General features: G+C 33.4%; 2 protein-coding genes, 1 non-coding gene and 1 pseudogene across 4 annotated transcripts; 1 reads left to right on the top strand and 3 right to left on the bottom strand.

The window, feature by feature from the left end:
• Positions 1–1362: 1362 nt before the first annotated feature.
• LOC105800475 (cationic peroxidase 1) lies at positions 1363–2580 on the bottom strand. Its single transcript, XR_008188527.1, has 3 exons — positions 2357–2580; positions 2052–2246; positions 1363–1951 (listed from the first exon to the last, which is right to left on the bottom strand). It is a non-coding gene; the product is annotated as a cationic peroxidase 1 (transcript).
• A 2445-nt stretch (positions 2581–5025) lies between these two features.
• On the top strand, positions 5026–6312 carry LOC105800474 (peroxidase P7). The gene is made up of 3 exons (XM_012631645.2): positions 5026–5249; positions 5357–5551; positions 5651–6312. Exons 1-3 carry the CDS (start codon positions 5043–5045, stop codon positions 6197–6199), a joined length of 951 nt encoding a protein of 316 aa, XP_012487099.1. The 5' UTR covers positions 5026–5042; the 3' UTR covers positions 6200–6312.
• A 528-nt stretch (positions 6313–6840) lies between these two features.
• On the bottom strand, positions 6841–7892 carry LOC105797756 (peroxidase 22.3-like; annotated as a pseudogene).
• Positions 7893–8158: 266 nt separating this feature from the next.
• LOC105800472 (EP1-like glycoprotein 3) lies at positions 8159–10594 on the bottom strand. 2 transcript variants are annotated; one of them, XM_012631642.2, is made up of 3 exons: positions 9966–10594; positions 9317–9524; positions 8159–9238 (listed from the first exon to the last, which is right to left on the bottom strand). In XM_012631642.2, exons 1-3 carry the CDS (start codon positions 10386–10388, stop codon positions 8523–8525), a joined length of 1347 nt encoding a protein of 448 aa, XP_012487096.1. In that variant the 5' UTR covers positions 10389–10594; the 3' UTR covers positions 8159–8522. The 2 variants fall into 2 exon arrangements, with proteins under 2 accessions (XP_012487096.1, XP_052476412.1); XM_052620452.1 differs by having other exon boundaries at positions 8159–9524.
• Positions 10595–24217: the final 13623 nt, after the last annotated feature.

The following is a 24217-nucleotide window of genomic DNA, read 5'->3' as shown; positions in this document are numbered from 1 at the left end:
TTTTTTTTTTTTTTTTAAGTTTAAGCGACATGAGGCTGCTGCTCCAATCTCCTCTTTTTACAATAATTAATCATAAAATTTTGGTGAAACAATGTGCTATTCTAATTAAATAAATACTTGGATACCTCAAAAACTGAATAAATAAATAGTTGGAGGCTTCAGAGTTGGTTCTTCAGCCTTGGCTGCTGGCGGCTTCCGCGGTCACGCTTTTCTTTTCTAACGGTTTTGTCTTTTCCTTCTTAATTTCAATCTTTCTGGTCGTGGATGTCATTACGAGTATATTACCTATTCAAAATAAAATTTTATTAAAAGACCCAACAAGGGATGCAAGCATCGACAATATAACTACAAAAATACATTCATAACAACTTGCGTTATAGACACGCAACTAGATTAAATTGAGCTAAGATGATAAAATTAAGTAAAAATTTTATTATGACTTTATAAAATAATGAAATAAATTTCTAAACCGACTTAATATATGAACTTTAATTTTGTCCTCATAACTCTTATATTTGAGCGTTAATGTTATATTTTTAATAGAAATTCAAGAAATATTTAACTCTTTAGTGTTTTCTTGAGTTACAAATACAATTATAATGAATACATCTAAATAGCTACAATTGAAATAAAATTTTACAACCCACACTCAAACTAATAATCAAAATATATTTGGACCAAACTTTCATTTTCATTACACTTGAACCAAAATAAATTCAACCAAACCCACACATGATCCCTCTAATGGTAAAATTGCACTCTAAATCCTCTAACCTCTTTTCAATTACAATATAGTCTATACCCTAACTTTTCATCTTTAAATATCAATATGCTCCCAAGGGTATTTGAAATAAAATAATTATATACTTTTCTACCATTTCTCTTTATGGTTAAATTACACTTTAGTCCTCATACTTTTACTATAATTCAATTTGAAATAAAATATTAGAAATACTACATACATTAATTATTTATATTCTGGGGTGGGGTATACATATTATATGTAATATGTATTATTTATTTTCGTTAATTTGGTTAATTATCCAGTTTAAATTGAATTAACCGGTAATTGAAATTCTAAGAAATTATTAACGACCTCCGATCGAACTAAATTCAATTAAATTCCAAACTTGTAAAAATAAGAATAAAAAGTAACGCATTAAAAATTGTATTCATCTTCATATTTTAACGCTGGTCCTTCAATTGGTTGAAAAGAGAGAGAGAAAATAATCTAAAGATTTTTATTGTCATTTTTATATTGTTCAATGATTACAATGAAATGAACCATATACTCTAACATTTCTTTCATGTGCTTTAATTTCCACAACAATTAATGCAATAATTAACAACAAAGTGGTGAAATTTGATTAATTGGACAATCGATAAATATCATAGCAGATTCATTAATTCACCTTCCTACAGTTGACACGAATTTGTCCTTGCTTTCCAGTCAAAGGCTTGATGTTGCCCATCCTAATCATAGAGTTGCCGAAATCAACCCAGAAAGCATCAGGATTCTTGCTGTAAGTCTCTACAAGTTTATCAGTCGACCCACCACTGAAAAGTGCTTGATCAGAGGTGAGTAGTCCCTTTCCTTCACTAGGTTCTTGAAGTATGCGGTGTCAAAGCGTGCAGGGGTTGGGTCAAAAGGAGCAAGGTTAGTGTTCCCCCCGGTGCGTGGGCAAGTTGCTCTACGCTCTTTGGCAAAAGCAGGATCAATATTGGTAGCATTGTAAATCCTGTTCCTAAAGATAACGCATTGTGACAATCCGATGGTGTGGCCACCGGAGAGAGCTACAAGATCTCTCTTGTTCAAGCCCTGGTTCTTGAAGTTGTTGATCAACGCAGGGAGATCCATTGATGCTGAAGGAAGCACGCTGTCTGCTAATGTCCTGCTAGCTGTGGTCGAGTCTCTTCTACCCAAACGAACCTTCCATGTTGGACCTCCAAGCTACAACAATTTAGTTTTCATTTAGAAATGACTTTCTAGGCGTATGAACTGATAAGTATATTAGACAATAATAATAATAAATCAAAGTATTGAATATTACCGCAACTACCGAATCTCGAGCAGCCACAGCTAAGATATCAGCACAAGAGACTACAGGGCGTCTGCAAACTCTATCCACTTCGGCCTTAATTTGGTCAACAACTTCAAACCCTCGAACAGAATTCAAATTTCCACGAGCATTTTTCTCGGTTTCGAAAGAAGATGTAGAATCCAAAAGAAGTGAACCGTCACAACCCTGCAATAGACCGAAGATTAGTTCTGGATGAGAATATATGCATGGAACTTAGACATTAATATTAGTATAATAAAATGTAATATCACTGTTTCTGAAATGAATGAACATACATTAACGAAGCAATCATGGAAGTGAAGACGCAGTAAAGAAGCACCCATGCGGCGCTCCTTGTGGACAGCGGCCTCCACTACTCTCTTGATGGCAGGCAAAGCTTGGGGACAAACATTGTGATAAAAGTTGGGAGATAAGGAAAAAGCAGTAGCTGCAAGAGCCAACCAAAGGAAGGCGTGAAGAAGGAAATTGGTGGGGGAAACCATGGCTTAATCTTGATGAGGTTGGTGTTGTGTTATGTTGTTTGTTGCGAGTCTGGGTGGTAATTTATAGATAAGAAACGTACGTAGGAGGGAGGAATTACATGGAAGAAGTGCATGCATGAATGAATTTGTTAGTTTTGGACTTGTGCAAATCAATGATTAGAATGTTTCCTTGTTTCTTAAAAGTAGCTTTTGTTTACTACTTCATAGGGGTTTGCTGGCTGTTTAATATTGACCCACCTCTTTTTTAAACTATAATAAAACACACGAGGCTGCTACTCCATTCTCCTCTAAAATATTATATTTTTTAATCACGTTCGTTAGTGTTAGGTATAATGAATCACAAATAGTAGAAACTAAAACTTACAATGAGCATCAGTCGAAACTGTAAATTGTTCTTATCATTATTGGGTAATAATAACTTACTGTGGATGGATGAGTTGTGATGACTTCTGCAAACAAAATTATTACTGTTATTTTAACTGACAGATTCATACCATTCTTTAATGTACTTCCTACTTACGTCTCTATCTACGTTGTTCCTCGTTCTCAACAGCGACAGCATCTGCTGATTAAACTAAGTACTTGGGGGCTTTCTTCAGCTTTGGCTGCTGGCAGCTTCAATTCTGTTCTTTCAATGATTTCTTCTAAGAGAAATTACTCTTTATTTTATATCTATTTTAACACAAATGTATTATATAAGTTTTTTTCTCATGTTTTTACACAGTTGCAACCAATTAAATCATGGACCTGTTTATATGTTGGTATGCTAAAGCTAAATTACAGATGACAAAACCTGAGTCACTTCAATGATTTTGCATCGATCCATTTGAAATAAGAAGGAATTTTTATTATTATTTAAACGTGGATGTGCACTCTGACTTTATTCTACTTGCCGCAACATTTAATATTGTTATTTTAACACTTATAAATTATATGTATCTTTTTTTATGTTTTTAATTCAAATACTATATACACTAAACATTAAACATGTGAGATTGGTTGAGAAATGAAAAACAAAATAGGGAGATTGGTTTTGTCATTTCTTCTTTCCTTACCTTATTTCTTCTCGAGTTCTATTTTCGTTCTATTTATTGTTGCAATGAACTCTGAGTTTAGTAAATTCTCGTTATTGTAAATTAATATTTTTTCAACATCAAGTTTAAACACATCCAAGTGTATGACACGTGAGAGCGCATTTAGAGGCAATGTTGAAATGACTTTACATAGTTTGAAGAGTGAAAGACTTAGGAAATTGAGTAGGATTGATAAACTCGCTAAAGGTGGAGAATTGATGGTTATTGGCTCATTAAATCCCATATTGAGAGGATGTTTAATTATGTCGTCTCTCACCCTATAAGAAGGCTTAAAGCCTTCACTTGGGAAACATCTCAAGTTCTCCCTTCTCATATCTCGAGATTTAGAGGTCCAAAGTGTTATTACAATATAGTTTTAATGGTTGAATTTCACAACAACATCCAAAGATGATGAAAAGAGGTTCAAAATGGCTCGCTAAAATTAATTTAATCAATTAAAATCATTTTATGTATTGAGATTAGACAAGTTCAAGAATAAAATAAGCAAATAAGCAATTGTCACCAAAATTATGTATTTTTAATGTAAAATTTAATTTAACGTAACAAATGAATACATGCATATAAATATAAACATTTGTGCCGAAGGTGCTTTCAAAATTGATCCCTTCTGGATAACCATCCGTGGTTGCTTGCACCTAATAATAGTATATAGTGAGGAGAAGAATACTGAAATTAGTTCTTGGAAGAAATCATTGAAAAAGAGTTAAAAAAAGAAAAGCTGAAGCCGCCAGCAGCCAGCAGCCAAGGCTGAAGACTGAAGCCGTCAAGTACATAGTTTAATTAGCACATATGCTCTCAATGTTGATAAAGAGGAACAACATAGATGGAGACGTAAGTAGAAAGTACAGTAAAGAATGGTATAGCAAATTAATTAATAAATAAGCACCTGTTGAGGTAATAGTAATTTGCTTTGCAAAAGTCATTACAACAGTAAGTTATTATTTCTCAAACATTTCAGCTTCTCTTCTCTTTTTAAATAAATCTAATTATAATCATATCTTACAGTTTTATCAATTATATCCAAAACGATAACTAATGTAATGTAATTAAAAATACTCTCTAATCCTAATTTAAATCTTCACCGTTAATATTATAAAGGAGATTGGAGTAGCAGCCTCGTGCGTTCTACTAAAGATATTCAATATTTGTCCTGGCATGCTTGAATAGCTAAATAACCCCTGTGAGATTGTAAACAAAAGCTCCTTTTGAGAAACAAGGAAACAGTCTAATCATTGGTTTGCAAAAGTCCAAAACTAACAAATTCATTCATGCATGCACTTCTTCCATGTAATCCCTCCCTCCTACGTACGTTTCTTATCTATAAATTACCACCCAGAGTCACAACAAACAACACAACACAACACCCACCTCATCAAGATTAAGCCATGGTTTCTCCCACCAATTTCCTTCTTCAAACCTTCCTTTGGTTGGCTCTTGCAGCCACCGCTTTTTCCTTATCTCCCAACTTTTATCACAATGTTTGTCCCCAAGCTTTGCCTGCCATCAAGAGAGTAGTGGAGGCCGCTGTCCACAAGGAGCGCCGCATGGGTGCTTCTTTGCTTCGTCTTCACTTCCACGATTGCTTCGTTAATGTATGTTCTTTCATTTCAGAAACAGTGATCTTATATTATATTATACTAGTAATATCTAAGTTTCGTGCATATATCCTGATCCAGAACTAATCTTCATTCTATTGCAGGGTTGTGACGGTTCACTTCTTTTGGATTCTACATCTTCCTTCGAAACCGAGAAAAATGCTCGTGGAAATTTGAATTCTGTTCGAGGGTTTGAAGTTGTTGACCAAATTAAGGCCGAAGTGGATAGAGTTTGCGGACGCCCTGTAGTCTCTTGTGCTGATATCTTAGCTGTGGCTGCTCGAGATTCGGTAGTTGCGGTAATATTCAATACTTTGATTTTTTTTTTATTGTCTAATATACTTATCAGTTCATACGCCTAGAAAGTCAATTTCTAAATGAAAACTAAATTGTTGTAGCTCGGAGGTCCGACATGGAAGGTTCGTTTGGGTAGAAGAGACTCGACCACAGCTAGCAGGAAATTAGCAGACAACGTGCTTCCTTCAGCATCAATGGATCTCCCTGCGTTGATCAACAACTTCAAGAACCAGGGCCTGAACAAGAGAGATCTTGTAGCTCTCTCCGGCGGCCACACCATCGGATTGTCACAATGCGTTATCTTTAGGAACAGGATTTACAATGCTACCAATAGTGATACTGCTTTTGCCAAAGAGCGTAGAGCAACTTGCCCACGCACCGGAGGGAACACTAACCTCGCTCCTTTTGACCCAACCCCTGCAAGCTTCGACACCGCATACTTTAAGAACCTGGTGAAGGAAAGGGGACTACTCACCTCTGATCAAGCACTTTTCAGTGGTGGATCGACTAATAAACTTGTAGAGACTTACAGCAGGAATCCCGATGCTTTCTGGGTTGATTTCGGCAAGTCTATGATTAGGATGGGCAACATCAAGCCTTTGACTGGAAAGCAAGGACAAATTCGTGTCAACTGTAGGAAGATGAATTAATGAATCTACTATGATATTTATCGATTGTCCAATCATCAAATTTCATCATTTTGTGGTTAATTGTTGTATTAATTGTTGCGAAAATTAAAGCATGTGAAAGAAATGTTTGATTATGTGCCTCATTTGATTCATTTCATTGTAATCCTTGAAAAAATAAAAATAGAAACAAGAAAGGAGAAAGTTGATGTTTATCTCCTAGCTTCACTTGCTTTTTTCTACTCGTAGCAACATTTAATATTATTATTTTAGCACTTATAAAATTATATACATCTTTTTATGTTTTTAATTAAAATACTATATATACTAAAATATTAAATATGTGAGATTAGTTGAGAAATGAAAACAAAATAGAGAGATAAATAAATTTGTGTTTACAATGGAATACAAACGCAATAAAATATTAAATTGATGAGAGATAAAATTCTAAAACTCTCTTGGTTGAAAAGAAATGAAAGAGAGATAAATAAAATTCAAAGAATTATTATTTATTTTCTTAACATTACAATAAAATGAATCAAATAGTATGAGACATACAATGTGACATTTATTATATGTGCCTTACAATATTTTTAATAATTAAAACATTTTAATCATTAGATTTAATATAATGATTAAAAATCAATTAATTAGCAATATATTCATTAATTCACCTTTCTACGGTTGATATAAATTTATCCTTTTTTTCCTGTCAAAATGTTTCCTATCTTAATCATAGACTTTGCAAAACCATCCTAGAAAGCTTTAGGATTCAAGCTATAAGTATTTATAAGTTTATCAATTGACCCACCATTAAAAAGTGCTTGATCAGATGTGAGTAGCATCAAAACGAGCAGTCGTTGGATCAAAAGGAGCGAGGTTAGTCTCCAATTACTCTACGCTCTTTGACAAAGGTGAGATCAATATTGGTTGCATTGTAAATTCTATTCGTAAAAATAATACATTGTGATAATGCAATAGTATGACCAGAGAGAACTACAAGACCTCTTTGGTTTAGGCCTTAATTCTTAAAATTATTGATCAATGCATGAAAATCCATTAATGGTGATGGGAGGACATTTATGCTAATGCCCTACTAGCAATGATGGAGTCTCTCCTACCCAAACCAACATTCCATGTTGGGCCTCCAACCTACAACCATAATAACTTTCATTTAAAAATGATTTTAATTTATATAATCCAACCCATAATTATTTCTAACAATGAAAATTAAAGTATTAAATTTTACCACAACCACTAAATCTCGAGCAGTTGCTAAGATATTGGTACAAGATTCCACTGGTCGACCATAAATTCTATCCACTTTAGCCTTAATTTGATTTACAATTTTAAACCCTCTCATGGAATTCAGATTATCAGGAACGTTTTTCTTGCTTTCAAAAAAAGATTAAATTATATAATAAAAAAAAACCATCACAACCCTATAATACAAGAAGAGTTCAAGATCATTATAATGCATGGAAATTAGGGGAAAAAATAGATACTAATATAAAGTGTATAAAATGAAGGAGCTTACATTGACGAAGCAGTCATGGAAATGCAAACGAAGTAAAGAAGCTCCCATCCTCGGTTCATGGTGTACAGCAGCTTCAACTACTTTCTTGATGGCAGGCAAAGCTTAGGGACAAACTTTGTCATAAAATTTGGGAGATAAGGAAAAAACAGTGGTTGCAAGAGCCACCAAAGAAATGCGTGAAGAAGCAAGTTAAAGCGGCAAGCCAAGAAAAGTACGTAAGCAGGCTTTTAAATTTGATTGATTTGGATAGCTTTAAGGTTTCTATTGTGTCTATTGGGGGTGGTGGGTGTCGATATTTATAGGTGGTGAGCTTTGAATTGCATGGATTTGTTGTTAGATTTGAACTTCTGCCATAATTGAACTTGTCCATATAATAGCTAGCTTTTGTTTACCAGCTTCAAGAAGTTGGCCATTCAGACAGGCGACGTCGAGTACTACGTTTAAGATAAGAGAAAAGAAATTTTGAACCTTGAATTTATTCGATGAACACCTCTGTATAAAACTCCGCAAGTAAAATCGTAGCTACAATCCAACTCATAACATCTTTGTATAAAAACTCAACAAGTACGGTCTGATTCGTAAACACCTCAACATGAGACTCAGCAAATAAAATCTAAATCTGAGCCACAGCTCAACCTATAAACACCTCTACACTGTTCTGGTATAGTTGATACAACTCTCAAGTGTTTTGGGTATAATTGGAGAACTCTGTCTATCAACAAAATCCGAAAAAAAAAATTGTATTTTCTTGTCTTCGTTAACACGAAAGAACTACACTGTAGAACTGGAATTATCATTGAGAAATTCGTATTATAAGTTGTTTCTTCTTTTTTGAATCAAATGATAAGCAAGCCCTCCCACAACCAGTATGATGATCACTAAACCATCAACAACTCCCACCACAATCAACACCCATTTTTCCACACTAGTTTCCTTGTAATCGTATCGTGCTCCTTTTGGAACCTTAACCATATAACTCGTTCCGGTTCCCGTTTCAACCTGTTTAATGCCTGCAACCAGCCTGAAAATCGAGCATTCTCGAAATATTTTAGCCCCGTTTCCAGAGGAATATAACGCGGCAACACATTTACAGTCATCTAAGCACAAATTTGCACATGCTGTCTTGCTAACAATAACCCTTGTGGAAGCATCTCTTAGTACAGTATTGACACCATTTAATTCAAGCATCTCCACTTGAGTTCCATTGCAAAACTGTGCTGAACTTGATGTTCCCTCGCTGCAATTAGAAACCGTGTGTTTTTCCTTAGTTGCGAGCCGAATGCAAGAGCAAGCATTGGAGAATGTACATATCCCATAAGGTTTACAAGCTAAAGGAAAGTCACATTTGGAGTTGAGAACTTGAAATGAAGCTTCAAAACTTCGTTTTTTAGGTGAGTAAGAGTATAGTCCTAAATTCCCTGTCTCATTTCCCAGTGCTAAAAACCTCACGCTCGGGGGCTGAATCGATCTCCACCACGATGGAATCTGCGCCATTTTTCTATGTTCATCATTGAATAACACCAACCCTTTAGAACCCAATTCAAGGAATGAGATATTTGTGTTGTTGGGAGGCTTAAATTCCCAGTAAGAGTACTTCAACTTACCAGAATTGAGGTGAAGAGCAAGCTTGCTGTGTTGGATTTCAAATGTGTAGAATGAAGTTGAGTTTCTTGGATATGAAGTTAACCGAGTGGCTAGGTCTAGTCTTTGTCCCCAAAGCATTACATCAGTTGGGAAATTGAAACTCTGCCATTTTATTTGGTCGAAAACATCCACAAGTACGAGATTACCTGTCTTCAGGATTCTTAATCTCTGCATCAGCAGCAGAAATACAAAAACATTAATCACTTAAGTTTCACTACGCAAGTTCATTTTAAAAGTTCTAGACCATGTTACTTAAACTCGAGTGAGATTTAGAGTGTTCGAAGCAATCAATGGGTCAGGGCTCATGCCTGTCATATTAAAGGATTTTCCTTTTTTATCATTCACATCTCTAGGGTTTATTTCTTGTTTCACAAGAAATTATGTTTCAATATTCACTATTCTATCAATGAACATAAAACCTTTCAAATAGGAAAGTCCATTAAGAGTCCTAAATTTGCAATTGGTGAGAATGTACATGACCATTATTCCAATAAGGGTATATTCAGTTTTTCCTTAAAACTCATAAACTCCTATCCAAATTCGAATATTCATCAAACATGACTGTCAAACACGAGTACTTAAAAAAGAGCTCAAGATTTTAAGCTTTACCTCCACACCTTGTCCAGAAGTGCCGGTCCGCCATCCGACTTGATCTTCGGCACCCTTCAACAGTAAATCCCCATCTTCAGTAAGCTCAAGCACGCATGTATCCATGGTGTAAAACTGGGAGTGATGTCCAGAATTCCATACTTTGACATCCCCTAAAAAAACTTCCAAGGAGCATGAATATCCCCCTTTGTTAGCTTCAGCACTCAATGCAACTCTAAAATTTGGTTCCACCTGACCATTACCATCATCCATCAAGAAAGCTCTCCCAATGAACCCATCACTATATTCCAATGGCACCGCAAGGCTTATCTCGTGACCAACATGAATGGAGGAGCCCCAGTCACAACATCCATTATTCACCAACAAAATCAACAAAACACTACAAAAATAGAAACTAAATTCTGGGACTTTGATGTTTTTCATTTTCTGTATCTCAGAATGCTATAAAAATCCCTTCTTTCTCCTGAAAAGATTGAAGCAATGAAAGGAAAAGAAAAAGTTGATAATGGCCGCATGGGAGTGAGAGTAATGATACTACTAAGAACTTTTGCAGGTTCCACCCCACTTTCAAAACGGGCCAAAGCTTTCATTTTCTGAGGGGACTGTTTATTTTGTGATGGTAGAAGGATTGTTAATTACCCAGTTTTTTATTTTCTTTGGTGTTTTTGGGGGGCTAATTAATTAAAGTAGCACAAAAAAAGTAAAGCAGCAGAGGTTGTGCACAGGCTGTGCCATGTGAAGCCATTGAAGGTATTTTATTATCTGCAAAATTAATGTAATTAAAGCATTTCAGGTGCCAACCAGCAAATTTCGGCCAATCCATCTATCAACTATAGTCAGTTTTTTTTTTACCTTATTTTCAGTTGTTACTACAGAAACCTGCTCCTCCACTTGGAAGACAAGAATCTTACTAGAAAATTAAATTACAGATTTTGTGGATTTTTTTATATAAAAATAAAAACATAAATTCATTAAAATTAAACAGATTAAATTAGCATAACACTGAACAATATATTGGTGATATGATTTCAAATAGAACATTATCATGGCTTTAAATACCAGTGTAACAAGATATTAATTAGAAAGTGGGTCCTAATCTTAATTAGGTTGCTGGGTAAATTTGATTGGTTTCACATTTAACTTTGATGACTATATTAATATCTATTTTAAAAGAGTTTAGGAGTATAATTATAGGTAGTATAATATAAATTATTTTAATACAAAAAAAAAACAACGGTTTAAAATAAGATACATTTTAAGCATGATGTGATTTAAAATCTGAATAATTTAAAGAATTCACGTATGATATTTATGTATAATGGGACTTGAACTTAAATACAAGGTCCGAGACTTTAATTTTTAGTAATATGAAAGTCTCTAGCTAAAATATATTAATGTTATATAATTGATTTTTAAAAATTACATACTCTTCTAAGATACTTGTCAATTCCTCGACCATATTTGTGGAGTTTAAAACTCCATTAACAAAGGTACCAAATATTTCCTAATATCATTATATATTATGATAAATTTAGTTTTTATATATGATATAAAATATATAAGCTACAAAATATAATATTATAATATATATAACATGATTAAAAATCGATCAAACTTCAATCTTAAATGTTAAAATTTAAGCCCAACTCATATTTTAAACAATCACAAAATTTCACATTTTAATTCCCAATTATTTTACAGTTGGTGTAAGATTTTGAATTTGAATGAGTAAGAAAGGTGTAATAGATATTAATCTTTCAATTAAAAGAATAAAAGGAAACAATTAATTAAATGAAAGGATGAAAGATTCAATGCATCCCTACTAGAAGTAAATCTTTAGATGGGCGAGAAATATGAAATCCCAAGGCTTGGATTGGTTTAATATTTTTTTTGAGTAAATTACACTTAAGATCGTTAAATTATTGGTAAGTTTATGTTTTGGTCACTCAACTTCAAAAGGTTACAAATTGTCACTGAATTATTCGAAAGTTTTCATTTAATTCACTAAATTGTTAAAATTATTGTTGTATGGCTTTCTCTGTTCGCATCAATTGCACCAATCGAAAGCTCTCATTCACCCTCTCTTCTATAGATCAGTTTTTTCATGGAACAGCTTTGAATGCAGGGGTGGAGCCAGGGGACTGGAAGGGGCCCCAAACCGCCTAAAATGGAAAATTTTGGCTCATTTATAATTTATAATATTTTAAATTAGTAATGGTAAATTTGCATTTTGCCCCTCCAAAATGATAAAAATTTGATTTAATCCTTTAAAAATTATAAAGATATAGGCTATTAAAATGGTGAAATTGCATGATTACTATCATAAAAATATACAACTTAATTCTTGTAACACCCCTAACCCATATTCGTCGCCGGAATAGGGTTACAGAGCATTACCGGAGTTTACAGAACAAATACAATTAATTCATGTCATTTACTATTCATATCCGGAACCAATCATATTATCCCTTAAATGGACCCTCGAGACCTAATTTATGCATTTGAAACAAGTTGGGACTAAATCAGAGACTCAGGGAATTTTTCGCAAAATTTCAAAATTTTTGTCTAGGTGTAGGGAACACTCGCCCGTGTGGCCAGGCAGTGTGGCTCACACGGCCAAGTGACACGCCCGTGTCTTAGGCCGTGTGGGCATTCGATGTGAGGCACACGACTGTGTCCTAGCCCATGTTCATACCCGTGTAACTCTCTGACTTGGGTCACACGGCTAGCCAAATGCATGTGTGCTTGGCCGTATGGACAATTTAATTTTCGAAAATTAGGTGCAGGGGTCACACGGCTATGTCACACGCCCGTGTGCTAGGCCATGTGACACATACAGCTAAGACACATGCCCGTGTCTCTGCCCGTGTGGACAAAATATGACCATTTCCAAGCCTTATTTCTCACCCAACCTGGCATCAACCTATCCAAGCAAATTTTGTACCATTACAATTCACAATGAAACCTTCAATTCAAGCCAATTTCAAGTTCAATACATGTCATAACATCCCATTTATCCAAGTATTTAATCTTACTTAATTGGTCATATAAACATATAAGTATATTTTACCCATTCATGCAACCATTAATATATTTATGTAACTTCCATCATTCAACCATTTCAATACACACATCAAGCATGACAAGACCTTATATAACTACATCAAAATATGCTTAACACTAGCCATTCAAATAGCTAGTTACAACCAAAACATTATCATGCCAACATTGGCTAATTAGCCTATACATGCCATTATGACTAAAATTAGTTTTCTAATTGTACCAAAATGAGCCGAGGGATAGTGATGATGCTCCAACCAGCTTCCAACCTTTACGAGCTTCCGAGTACTATAAAACAAAGGAAAATAAAATAGAGTAAGCATTTAATGCTTAGTAAGTTCGTATAATTGGAAATTTAACTTACCATTCATTTCTATTAAAGTAAACATACAAAATGCATCCAAGAAATTTGGCTAATAGCCTAAACAACCAATTTCATCAAACATGTTAGTCATTGTAATTCACACAATTGTCAAGAAATATGAATGAGCTCATCATATAATAACTTTTATATTCATATATTTTTCTTATCATATTTCCATACAACTTGTACATTTTCATAACAAATCATCTCAATTTCAATTTGGCACATGTCAGAACTTTGCCCGTTGAATTTATTTGAAATATCGATGGACACACATGTAGTACACTTAAAGTGTACCAAATTGTAAATCCATCAATTCATATTTAGGGATACTCATTAGAGCACATAATCAGGAAGCACTCTCTCGAGCCATATAACCGGAAGCTCATGTGAGCCATTTAACAGGAAGTTTATCTGGGCTATAACAGGAAACTCATAAGAGTTTGAAACAGAAAGCTTATTGAGCTAAACAGGTAACTCCAAAAAGCTATTATCAGGAAGCTCCGGATAACCATATATCAGGAAGTTCAAGCGAGCCATATCAGGAAGCTCACAAAGATCCTATATTGGGATGCTAATAAAGAGCTACGGTATGTCCGCATTAAATGTAGGATCCATACCGATCATATAACAGGACGTTCACAAAGAGCTGCGGTATATTCGCAACACATGTAGGATCAATACCAATCAGGATGCTCGCAGGAACCATGTAATGGGAAGCTCGAGAGGGCTTATAACAGGATGCTCATAAGAGCTATGGTGCGTCCGCAACATATGCAGGACCACAACCAATACAGGATATCCTGTATCCATCGAGTTTCAATCATTCAAACGAGACTTAATACTTATCGAGCATTATTGGACATGTAATCAATTTCATACATAAGACATTTATACAATTTACACATATACAACATTCAATTCAAACATATTAATATACATAATTTAGTTACACGAACTTACCTCGTCACTTGCTCGTATACAGAAATCTACTAATCCAACACTTTTTCTTTTCATCAATCTAACTCCTTATTTGATCTTTCCGGATCTATATAAATGAATTTAACATCAATTTAACACATTTAATATTCAATTCAATCTAATTTACATCCTAGGTAAAAGTACCATTTTGCCCCTACACTTTTGATTAATTCCAATTGTCGAAACCATTTTTTTTATATTTGAAAAACGGGGATCGACTTTAAAAAAATGAAAATGGGAGTCACCACCGATCTTTTATTTAGGTGTGATCGGTTCACCATTAAAAATAATTTTGGTCTGCGAGATTTGAGAAAACAAGTTCGGGAGTCAGTTACGCACGAGGAAGGGTTAGCACCCTAGTAACGCCCAAAATTGGTACCGCATTGATTGTTTGGTGTCTTAATGTCGAAACGTTGAAAATATTTTAAAATACTATCCTTTGATGAGAAAACTTGAATAAACTAAATGGAATGATAAGGTGCACCCACTTCGCAGAAATAAATTGCCACACTCAGTGAGTTAGGGTGCAACAATTCACTCTTTGAAATTAGATTCGTTCCTTTTTTAAGAAAATCATGTGTTTTAAGAAGGATATTTGATTATTTAAGTCAGTTGAGAAATCCGAATCCAGTAAGTTAAGGTTCGATTTCTCGAAGTTCTCAAACATCAAACATTGCCTTTATTTCGAAATTGAGATAACAAAATGTTGTATCTAGTAAGTTAGGATCAAACATTTTGAAACCTTAAGAACTTTATTTTAATAGTTGTGGTTTTAATAAAATGGGCGCTTGATCATCTAAATTCATCGAGAAGAATCAAAGCCCAGTAAGTTAGGGCCCAATTCTCTCGAGAACCTATGAACGTCAAGCCCTTTTTAAAGTTTATGGAGTAAAACGGTCATGAGGCTTTAATAAAATTCAACTCTCGCAAACGAAACATGATTGAATAACGATACATATAATGATTTAAACTTAAACTAGAAGCAATTAAACAAATAATAGGCAAATACAAACATTGATTTAAATCACATTATGCACACATTCATATTAAAATTAAGCAACCTACAATTTACAATCAATTAAAAACAAAAGGACAATAATAACAATGAATAATACAAATATTTGATACAACTTGATAAAGGAAATAAATAAATAAATAAAAGGTTTAAATAAATTTTAATGAAAGATTAAAAAAGACACAAAGAAATAAAAAAAGGAGTAAAATAAAATGAATAACTTGAAATTAATGTCTACATTCTAATTTATGTAAATAAAACTTAGTAGAAATAATAGTGTATACCTAGTGATAATGTATAAAAGTTAAATGAATAAAATAAAAATACGAATTTAAAAGGAATAAGGTTTTCATACATAAGAAAATATCATTTGAAAATAATATATTATTATATATGTACGTATACTAAGAAAAATCCGTACTATATGCATTAGAGGTGCTCATGGCCCGGCCCGGCCCGACGGCCCGCCCGAAATATGGGAGGGTTTGGGTAAAAATATAGGCCCGAAATATGGGCTTGGGCAAAAAAAAGAGGCCCGTTTAGAAAACGGGCCGGGCCTCGGGCACCAGTTTTTCGGCCCGGCCGGCCCGATATAATAAATATATTTATTTTTTAAATTTTAAAATATTTTTTACATACTTTTTTAATTTTAAAATATTTTTAAAATACTTTTTTTTAATTTTTTTAATTTTAAAATATTTTTAAAATACTTTTTTAATGTTTTTTTAATTTTAAAATATTTTTAAAATACTTTTTTTAATTTTTAAAAATTTTTAAAATAAAAATGGGTTGGGCCCGGGCTTATGATTTTTTCCCGGGCCGGACTTGGGCAAAATCTTAGGCCCATATTTCGGGCCGGGCCGAAATTTTTTTATGGGCCCGGCCCGGCCCATGAGCACCTCTAATATGCATATATATAGATATAAAGTTAATCATATATATAAAACAAATACATAAACAATAATAATAATACAATAATAAAAATAAGTATGATAATAAAAATAACAATAAATTTCCTAATAAAAAGAACTAATTAATAAGAATGATTAAATCACAAACAAAATCGGATTAACAGGGAACAACTAGGATTAAAGAAAAGTGAGGGACCATGCTGCAACACGCGTATTACATGGGGGCCGATTAGGAAATATCCCGCTTCCCCAAAACGCAGTGTTGCAAGCTAGGTTGAAATGAAACAAAAGCAAAATGCGGGGCTAAATCGGAAAGGAAGAAGGCCCCTGATCAAAAACACCATAAAAGAGAAGGACTGGTGGCGCAAATATCCCTCCCTATGCCAGAACACGCGGATTTAGCCGCGTCTGGGTCAGGTCTTCGGGTTGAGGCCTAAAACGGCACCGTTTCAAAGCCATTGAATCCGGCCCCAACGGTGTCGTTTTGTGATTCCCCTTAAGCCCACCTTAAAACCCTATCTATTAACCTAAACAGAAATAAAAAAGTTCCTAAAAAAACTTAATCTCCTTCCATTCAAGAGTCGCGCCGCCTCAGCCCCCTCTTCGCCCAGTCCGAACTCCGATTACAGCGAAGTGAACCAGGATCCGGCGAGAACGACGACGGGATCACAGAGGTATGTACTCTCACCCTTCTAACTTATTTTCATTGTATATTAAAAGAAAGCAAAAGAAAGAAAAAAAACGAAGCCGAGGAAAAAACCGAGAAGAAATCGAAATCTACCTTTTAGACGATCTTAGGAAAAAAAATTTGTATTCAGTCTCTGTGTAAAAAATACAAAGGGTTTCTCCTGTTTTATATCCCCCTATTCGAAAATAAAAATGAAAAAAAATACAATTTCTTTTTCTGCTGCATTTTTTGTTTGCGTTTGCTGCAGGTATGGTCGTACAGTGACGTGGCACGGTGCAGCACGTGAAGGCATGGTACGTGGTGGTGGCTCACGTCGAAAGGGCGAGGTTGGGTTGTAGTTCTTCTTGCTACTGGAGCCGAATATTGCTAGGGTTTCAGTTTCGGTTAGGCTAGGTGTTGGGCCATTGGGCCATTAGGTTTAGAATCGAGTTTATGTTAGGTTTGGGCTTTGTAATACTAAACATTTAAAAGGACTGTTATTGGTTTTTTATTTTATTTTTTGGTTTATTTGTATTTTTACTTTTGGGCCCGGGCAAATTGGGCCTATTACACCAATTTCATCCCTAGGCTCTGAAAATGAAATTGATGCAATTTAATCCTTATTCCAAGCCTAACCAATTCTTTCATATAACATTTACAGCCCATGTAATTCATAAAACTTAGAATTTTTCCATGAATTTTACATCTTTACAATTTAGTCTCTAATTCATAATTTCATGAAAATTTCCTTTACAAAAGTTGTTTATCTATCAACAACCTTTCATTTTCTACCATAAATTTCAAAATTTCAGCATACTCATCCATGGAAAAATATTAATACTTTGATAACTTTGCAAATTGATCCCCAAAATAGCTAGATTAGGTTATTACGATCTCGGAAATATAAAAATTACTAAAAACGATGCAATAATTCATACCTAATTGAACCAAAACACTTGCTTGAACTCACTTTCTCTTAGCTAGGGCTTCCATGTATTTTTAATTTGGGGAAGATGATGAAATAAGATGATATTAGTTTATTATCATCTTTAATTATTTCAATTTCCAATTTAGTCCTTTTCTTTTTCTAATTTTCCATGGATGAATCATCATAAATGTCTACCAACTTTTCTTAATGGTCTATTTATCAATAAGGACCTCAAATTTTGAATTCCATAGCTATTTAATCCCTCTAGCTACTAGAATTCAACTTTTGCACTTTATGAAATTTGGTCCTTACTAACAATTAAATATGAAATCGGTAAAATTTTCTTATCAATATTTTCATACGTCTTTCCTATCGTAATGCACACCATGCAATAATATTAGAATAAATTTTCTTCTTGACTCGGATTTGTGGTCCCGAAACCACTGTTCCGACTTCATTGAAAACGGGTTGTAACAATTCTAGCCCCCAAAAAATTTGTTTGGCTTCACCCTTGTTTGAATGTCACGAAACTACGAACCAAAATCCAAACAACTTTCTTCTTTAATCTCTGACATAGACTTCTAGATCAACTTGGATCAACTTAAATAAAATTTTTGAATAGTTCAGTGACTTAAATGTAAACTTTCGAATAATTCAGTGATCATTTTGTAACATTTTGAAGGTGAATGGCTAAAATATAAATTTACTAATAATTTAGTACCACTGGATGTATTTTACCCAATCTTTTTAATTATTATTTGCATTGTTGTAACTCCTATAAAAAATGAAGAAGATAAATACGTATTTTGAAGCTTCATTTGTTTAGAAATTGTGAGATACATAAGCAATGTTATTAGAAAAGTTTCTGGTATCCAAATTTTCAGTTGTTTACTTCTCTAATTCTTTGCTCCTTTGCATATGGAAGCCTTGTTTTTGCTTCATATTCCAGCATTTGCCATATATAGATAAAATATTAGTATTTGATACATAAGGGCTAAGTAGAAATTTTTTTAAGGGGTTGAAATTAATTTGTAACTTTTACGATAATAAAATGTAATTTCACCATTTTAATAGCCTATATTTTTAAAAATTTTAAATGATTAAATTAATCTTTTATCATTTTTAAGAGAGTCAAAATGCAAATTTATATTTATTAATTTAAATTTTAAGAAAATTTAAAAGATTTAGGGGCCTGGTATATTTAAGCTTTTTTTTTTATCTAAGATATTTTGGTATCTAGTAGCCACATTGGGCCTAACTATATCTGAAGTAGAACCATGTTGGATGCTTAAATTAGGGAAAGCTTTTTCAAAACTCGAACTTAAAATCTTTCTTGACATTAAGCTTTTTTTCACTTGACCCCATAAATATTAGTGGTTTGGATTTAAGATTGTACGATTCAAAGTTCAAGATCTTAAAATTTTAGATATAGAATTTAGAATTTATGCTACGTTTGGTAGAAGTGTTATTTTTTACGCACGTTTTAGTATATGAGTGAGCAATAAACTAATTCAATGGGTAATGTTTAACCATTCTCATGACTTATTTTTAGCAAGAAGAAGGAAAAGTTTTTGTTTATTTTAAGGTCTTATATTTTATAAGAGTTTTTACTCATCATTCTAATTTCAAGATTAAAATTGTATTAATCATTCTTTATTTTATATCTAACTATTATAATTCATATCTAACAAATAAGCCTTTTCCTTGTGTTATTAAATTAATAATCAAATGAGACATTAAAGTTTAATTTCTATAAGCTAACCCCTTATGAATTTTATTCCTAACCCTAAAATTAAACCTTACATGATTCGAAAATTAAAAAGATCCCAACTTAATGGACTTCAAATGATACAACTTGATGAATTGAAAATACTATTAAAAAAGGAAAAAGAAAGTTGAACCCTAACTCATGGTTGAAATAATAAAATCAATCATACTATCGTCGCCCATCACTTTCTTTGGATGTTTTGCTTTTCTTAGTAATTCTTAAGTGTCGTCCACATGCATATATTGGAAGGCTTATAAAAGATGCCAATACAAAACTCCCATCCCTACGCATGCTACAGTCATAGTAATCAATAAAAAGTAGATTTCAGAGTAATTTTTATCGGACTGGGCGAAATTAAGAAATAAAATTGTAAAATATTTTGAAACATTTAAAGCTTAAAAATATTTAAATTAAATTATTTTTATTTTTATGGGATAAAAATGCAATTGTTTTTAATGAAGAATTAAAAATATTTAAATTTAATGTTTTATTTATGAGAGAGGTTAAAAAGGAATTTTTACATTTAATCAAACGAGCAAGGTCGTATCTCCCCTTAACTATTTTTTTCTGACTATATATCGACTATTATTTCAATCAACAGCTTAATAAAAACATGAATTTTTTAGGAAGTAAACCAAATTATGTACGTTTGGCCACAAGAAAAGAAAAACTTAATTTCCATACCCAACAAATAAGCTGAACCTGAACAGGTGTAGGGAGGAGAAAGAAACATGGAAATCTTACAAGGCAAAGCATTAAAACAAGGTGCCATCTGATACATACTTTTGATGTTGAAACCCTATTTTGTCCTAAATAACAATTCGAGCTTTAACGTGTGAAATCTCACACACAATCGTTGTCATCATCATGGCCTAATTTCTGAACAATTTGTTTGTATAAACAAATGCCTATGGGTTAAACATAACGTAATTTGATCATGTTGCAAGAGCTCTAATTTCTGAATTTAGATTGTTTTATAAGATAAAAGAAATTAACCCTAAATTTGAAAATAGTTAAGGTTAAAGAGAAATGAAATTTTTAAACTTCAACAATAGAAATAGGATGATGATAAGTATATTATAATATATAATAAAATATTAAAAATATATATAGTGGGATGCACATTAAATATAATTAAATCCTACCATTTACTATTCATCAGGTGTACAAGGCAATTCATCTAAAACTCTGATAGTGTTTTCTCGTCAGAATTCAGCCCTTTTTGGATCATTTTCAGCAGTAGCTCTAAATTCTTCTGCCCCATATTTACGAATTTTATGTACTGGAGGCTTACCAATTCTATGTGCTCTCCAAAATATGGATCATCTCAATTTCTCCTATAATTGAAGTTATGAAATATGCAAACATGCTAGTACAATCCAACCTTGATTTTTATGTTATACGAAAGTGATGTTGTTAATATTAGAAATGTTATTTTAGGACAACAATTCATTCTCAACCACATTTTGAAATCTTGAATGTCTCAAATTAAAGAGTTCACAAGTTGACTATAATGCTTGTGTCTTACACCATTCTCTAAAATGGTACAATATCCTAGATATGGTGCAAGAAAACGTTTTTTTATTTACATAATTGACATCGACCTTATAATATTTGAGTTCACAGTCTAAATAATCTATAGTTTTAATTATACAAACTTAAATTTGGAGAAAAACATATGCTAGGTTAAATCATTTTTATAATATGCAAATTAAATAAAAATAATAGAAAATTTATAATATATAATCTTTATAAAAATGTTTAATAAATTATCCAAAACTTTCATAACCTTTTTTATAAATAAATATTTTTCCATAAATTTAGAAAATTATATTTTATAATTAATTAATTATGATAAAAAAACTATAACATTTTTTATGAATAAGTATATTATTTTTACAATATATAACATGGACACATAAATAAGTTATGTCTATACTTGTGTCACGTGGCTAGATCTTTCGTCTTGTGATCCATGCAGCCTTAGGCGATCCATTCGTCCAAACTCGCCTAAGTCAGCCTTTTTTCAAGTGAGGATTCCTTAAGAACTCCTCCAAGGCACCAAGTTGAAGAGCGGAAACGATTTATGCCAAAAGAAGCTACAAAGAACAACAGAAAGAGTGCACACAAAGTGTTTCAGTAAATGCTCTCAATATTCTCGTATTCACTAAGAATAATGAAACAATGAATGGAGTGAGTACAAATGAGGGGTTTATAGTTGAGCTCCCCTAAAACCGACGGTCAAGATGCGTTTACATCGACGGACGAGATTAACCATATCTCTTGATTTTAGGGATTTACAAGATATGTCATATCAAATCTAATCTAATCTTTACAAGATATGATTCCCTCAATCTTCTAAGATTAGTTACCAAATTAGCCTAAGTTGTCATATCTTCATTATCGGGCCAACCAGGCTTCAATTTGACAGGCTTCTCCAACAGCTTCTTGAATCAGGCCAGTTCTTGCGGGCCAAATGATTCCCATCTAAACAATAGACCTCCATTGGTTGCCATATCTTCATTATCGGGCCAACCAGGCTTCAATCTGACAGGCTTCTCTAACAGCTTCTTGAATCGAGCCAGTTCTTGCGGGCCAAATGATTCCCATCTAAATAATAGACCTCTATTGGATGCATTTGGTGCGATGGTCACGGGCTTTGAACTGTGGCCTGTGATATTCTCCCCCACCCATTCTCGCAACGCCCTCGTTGTGACTTCCGAATGGCACTGACTTGATTCGCCTCGGTCTCATCTCGACGCCTTAGCTTTTTCCTTCCTTCGGGACTTTTGCCTTGGCTTACGTCACTACTTAACTCGAACCGTCCTACTCATTTGTACATCTCGATGACAAGAAGTTATGTCACTCTCTTACCCACATTCTAACTTCACTCGAATAGAATCCTCTTGATTCACAACACTTGGCTTCACTTTGCCTACAGTCTTTCGGCCTCTTTGCTCAAGAACTTCTAAATGGCCCCTACGTTCTTGCCAAGTCAACAAGTTAGAATGTAACTCATTATCAAAGTGTTCGGAATGTACCTTTGCATTTGCTCGAGTCAACTGTCACACTTGCATCACTTCTTTTCCTTTGAAGTCCGATGCACCACCTACCTCTCTCATAGGTGGAAGCCTTATCGATGACTCGGCCAACTCTGACGCTTCACTCAATTTGAGCCTCATTGGTCCCAGCTCTACTTTTTTCATCGCAAATTTTCCTTCTAAATCCGATGACAAACTCACCTCTTCCTCGGCTTACTTTAGATAGCTCTGTAACTCATGCGGACAGTTCCGCTACTCATGCGGACCACGGCACAAAAAGCACTTTGCTCACTTTTTTTTACTCCTCTTTACCCTCTTAGCTTCGGCTTTTCCCTTGCTCGAACCAAGCTTCTTGGGCTCTTTGTCTGCTCCATCGTTCTCTTCAATGACAGACTTCATCGAACACTTCCGTAACCTATGCAGACCATGACACAAGAAGCACTATACTTGCTTTTTTTACTTTTCTTTGCCCTCTTGACTTCGGCTTTTCCCTCGCTCGAACAACAAATAACAACAAAAAGAGCACACACAAAGTGTTTGAGTAAATGCTCTCAATATTCTCTTATTCACAAAGACTAATGAAACAATGAATGGAGTGAGTACAAATGAGGGGGAGGCTCTCTATTAATAGTTGAGCTCCCCCAAAACCGACGGTTAAGATACGTTTACATCGACGAACGAGATTAACCATATCTCTTGATTTTAGGGATTTACAAGATATGTCATATCAAATCTAATCTAATCTTTACAAGATATGATTCCCTCAATCTTCTAAGATTAGTTACCAAATTAGCCTAAGTTGTCATATCTTCATTATCGAGGTTGGCTTCAATCTGATAGGCTTCTCCAACAGCTTCTTGAATCGGGCCAGTTCTTGCAGGCCAAATGATCCCCATCTAAACAATAGACCTCCATTGGATGCATTTGGTGCGATTGTCACGGGCTTTGAACTACGGTCCGTGACACTTGGTCATAATTTTTTATATATAAATATATTATAAAACTTTTGTAACATGTAAATTGTTTTTATAATAAATTTTTTGACCATAACTTTAGAATTTTTTAGGATTTAAATAATATAACATTTTTGTTATACCTTTATAAAATATAAAAATTATTTTTATAATATATTTTTAGGATTTATAATATAAGAAAATTTTTTTATAACCATCCAAACACTCATACATATTCATACTTATAATATAATTTTTATAACTTGTATAAAATAATTTTTAAAAATTAGATTCTAGTATAATTTACCTTGTAATTACTCCAGTTCTCACCATCCCTCTAAAATTGTAAAGTATAATTGGGATGCTTTAATTACACTCAAATTGATGGACCAATCAATTACAATATTTCAATTACACCAATTTAATTAATAGGTGGCTTTCCAAATACTACCTTGATATTAATTTAATTGTATTGCAATAATGGCAATTTCTAAATTTAGATTATTTTATGTATCTAAAGTGAATGAACCCAAGCAAAATTAAGTTTTATTTTTGTTTTTGTTT

The sequence above is a fragment of the Gossypium raimondii genome, chromosome 9 (assembly GCF_025698545.1).
Source record: "Gossypium raimondii isolate GPD5lz chromosome 9, ASM2569854v1, whole genome shotgun sequence".
In the NCBI taxonomy this organism is placed as follows: domain Eukaryota; kingdom Viridiplantae; phylum Streptophyta; class Magnoliopsida; order Malvales; family Malvaceae; genus Gossypium; species Gossypium raimondii.
Note: the sequence above shows the minus strand (reverse complement) of the source record. Positions and strands in the feature narration are given on the sequence as shown.

Bases quoted from the DNA above. Each gene is read 5' to 3' on its own strand.
- LOC105800472 (XM_052620452.1), bottom strand. From the start codon at position 10,388: ATGAAAAACATCAAAGTCCCAGAATTTAGTTTCTATTTTTGTAGTGTT. The intron at 9,525-9,965 runs GTAAAGCTTAAA...CTGCTGATGCAG, and splicing joins CTTCTGGACAAGGTGTGGAG to AGATTAAGAATCCTGAAGAC.
- LOC105800474 (XM_012631645.2), top strand. From the start codon at position 5,043: ATGGTTTCTCCCACCAATTTCCTTCTTCAAACCTTCCTTTGGTTGGCT. The intron at 5,250-5,356 runs GTATGTTCTTTC...ATTCTATTGCAG, and splicing joins TCCACGATTGCTTCGTTAAT to GGTTGTGACGGTTCACTTCT. The intron at 5,552-5,650 runs GTAATATTCAAT...AAATTGTTGTAG, and splicing joins CTCGAGATTCGGTAGTTGCG to CTCGGAGGTCCGACATGGAA.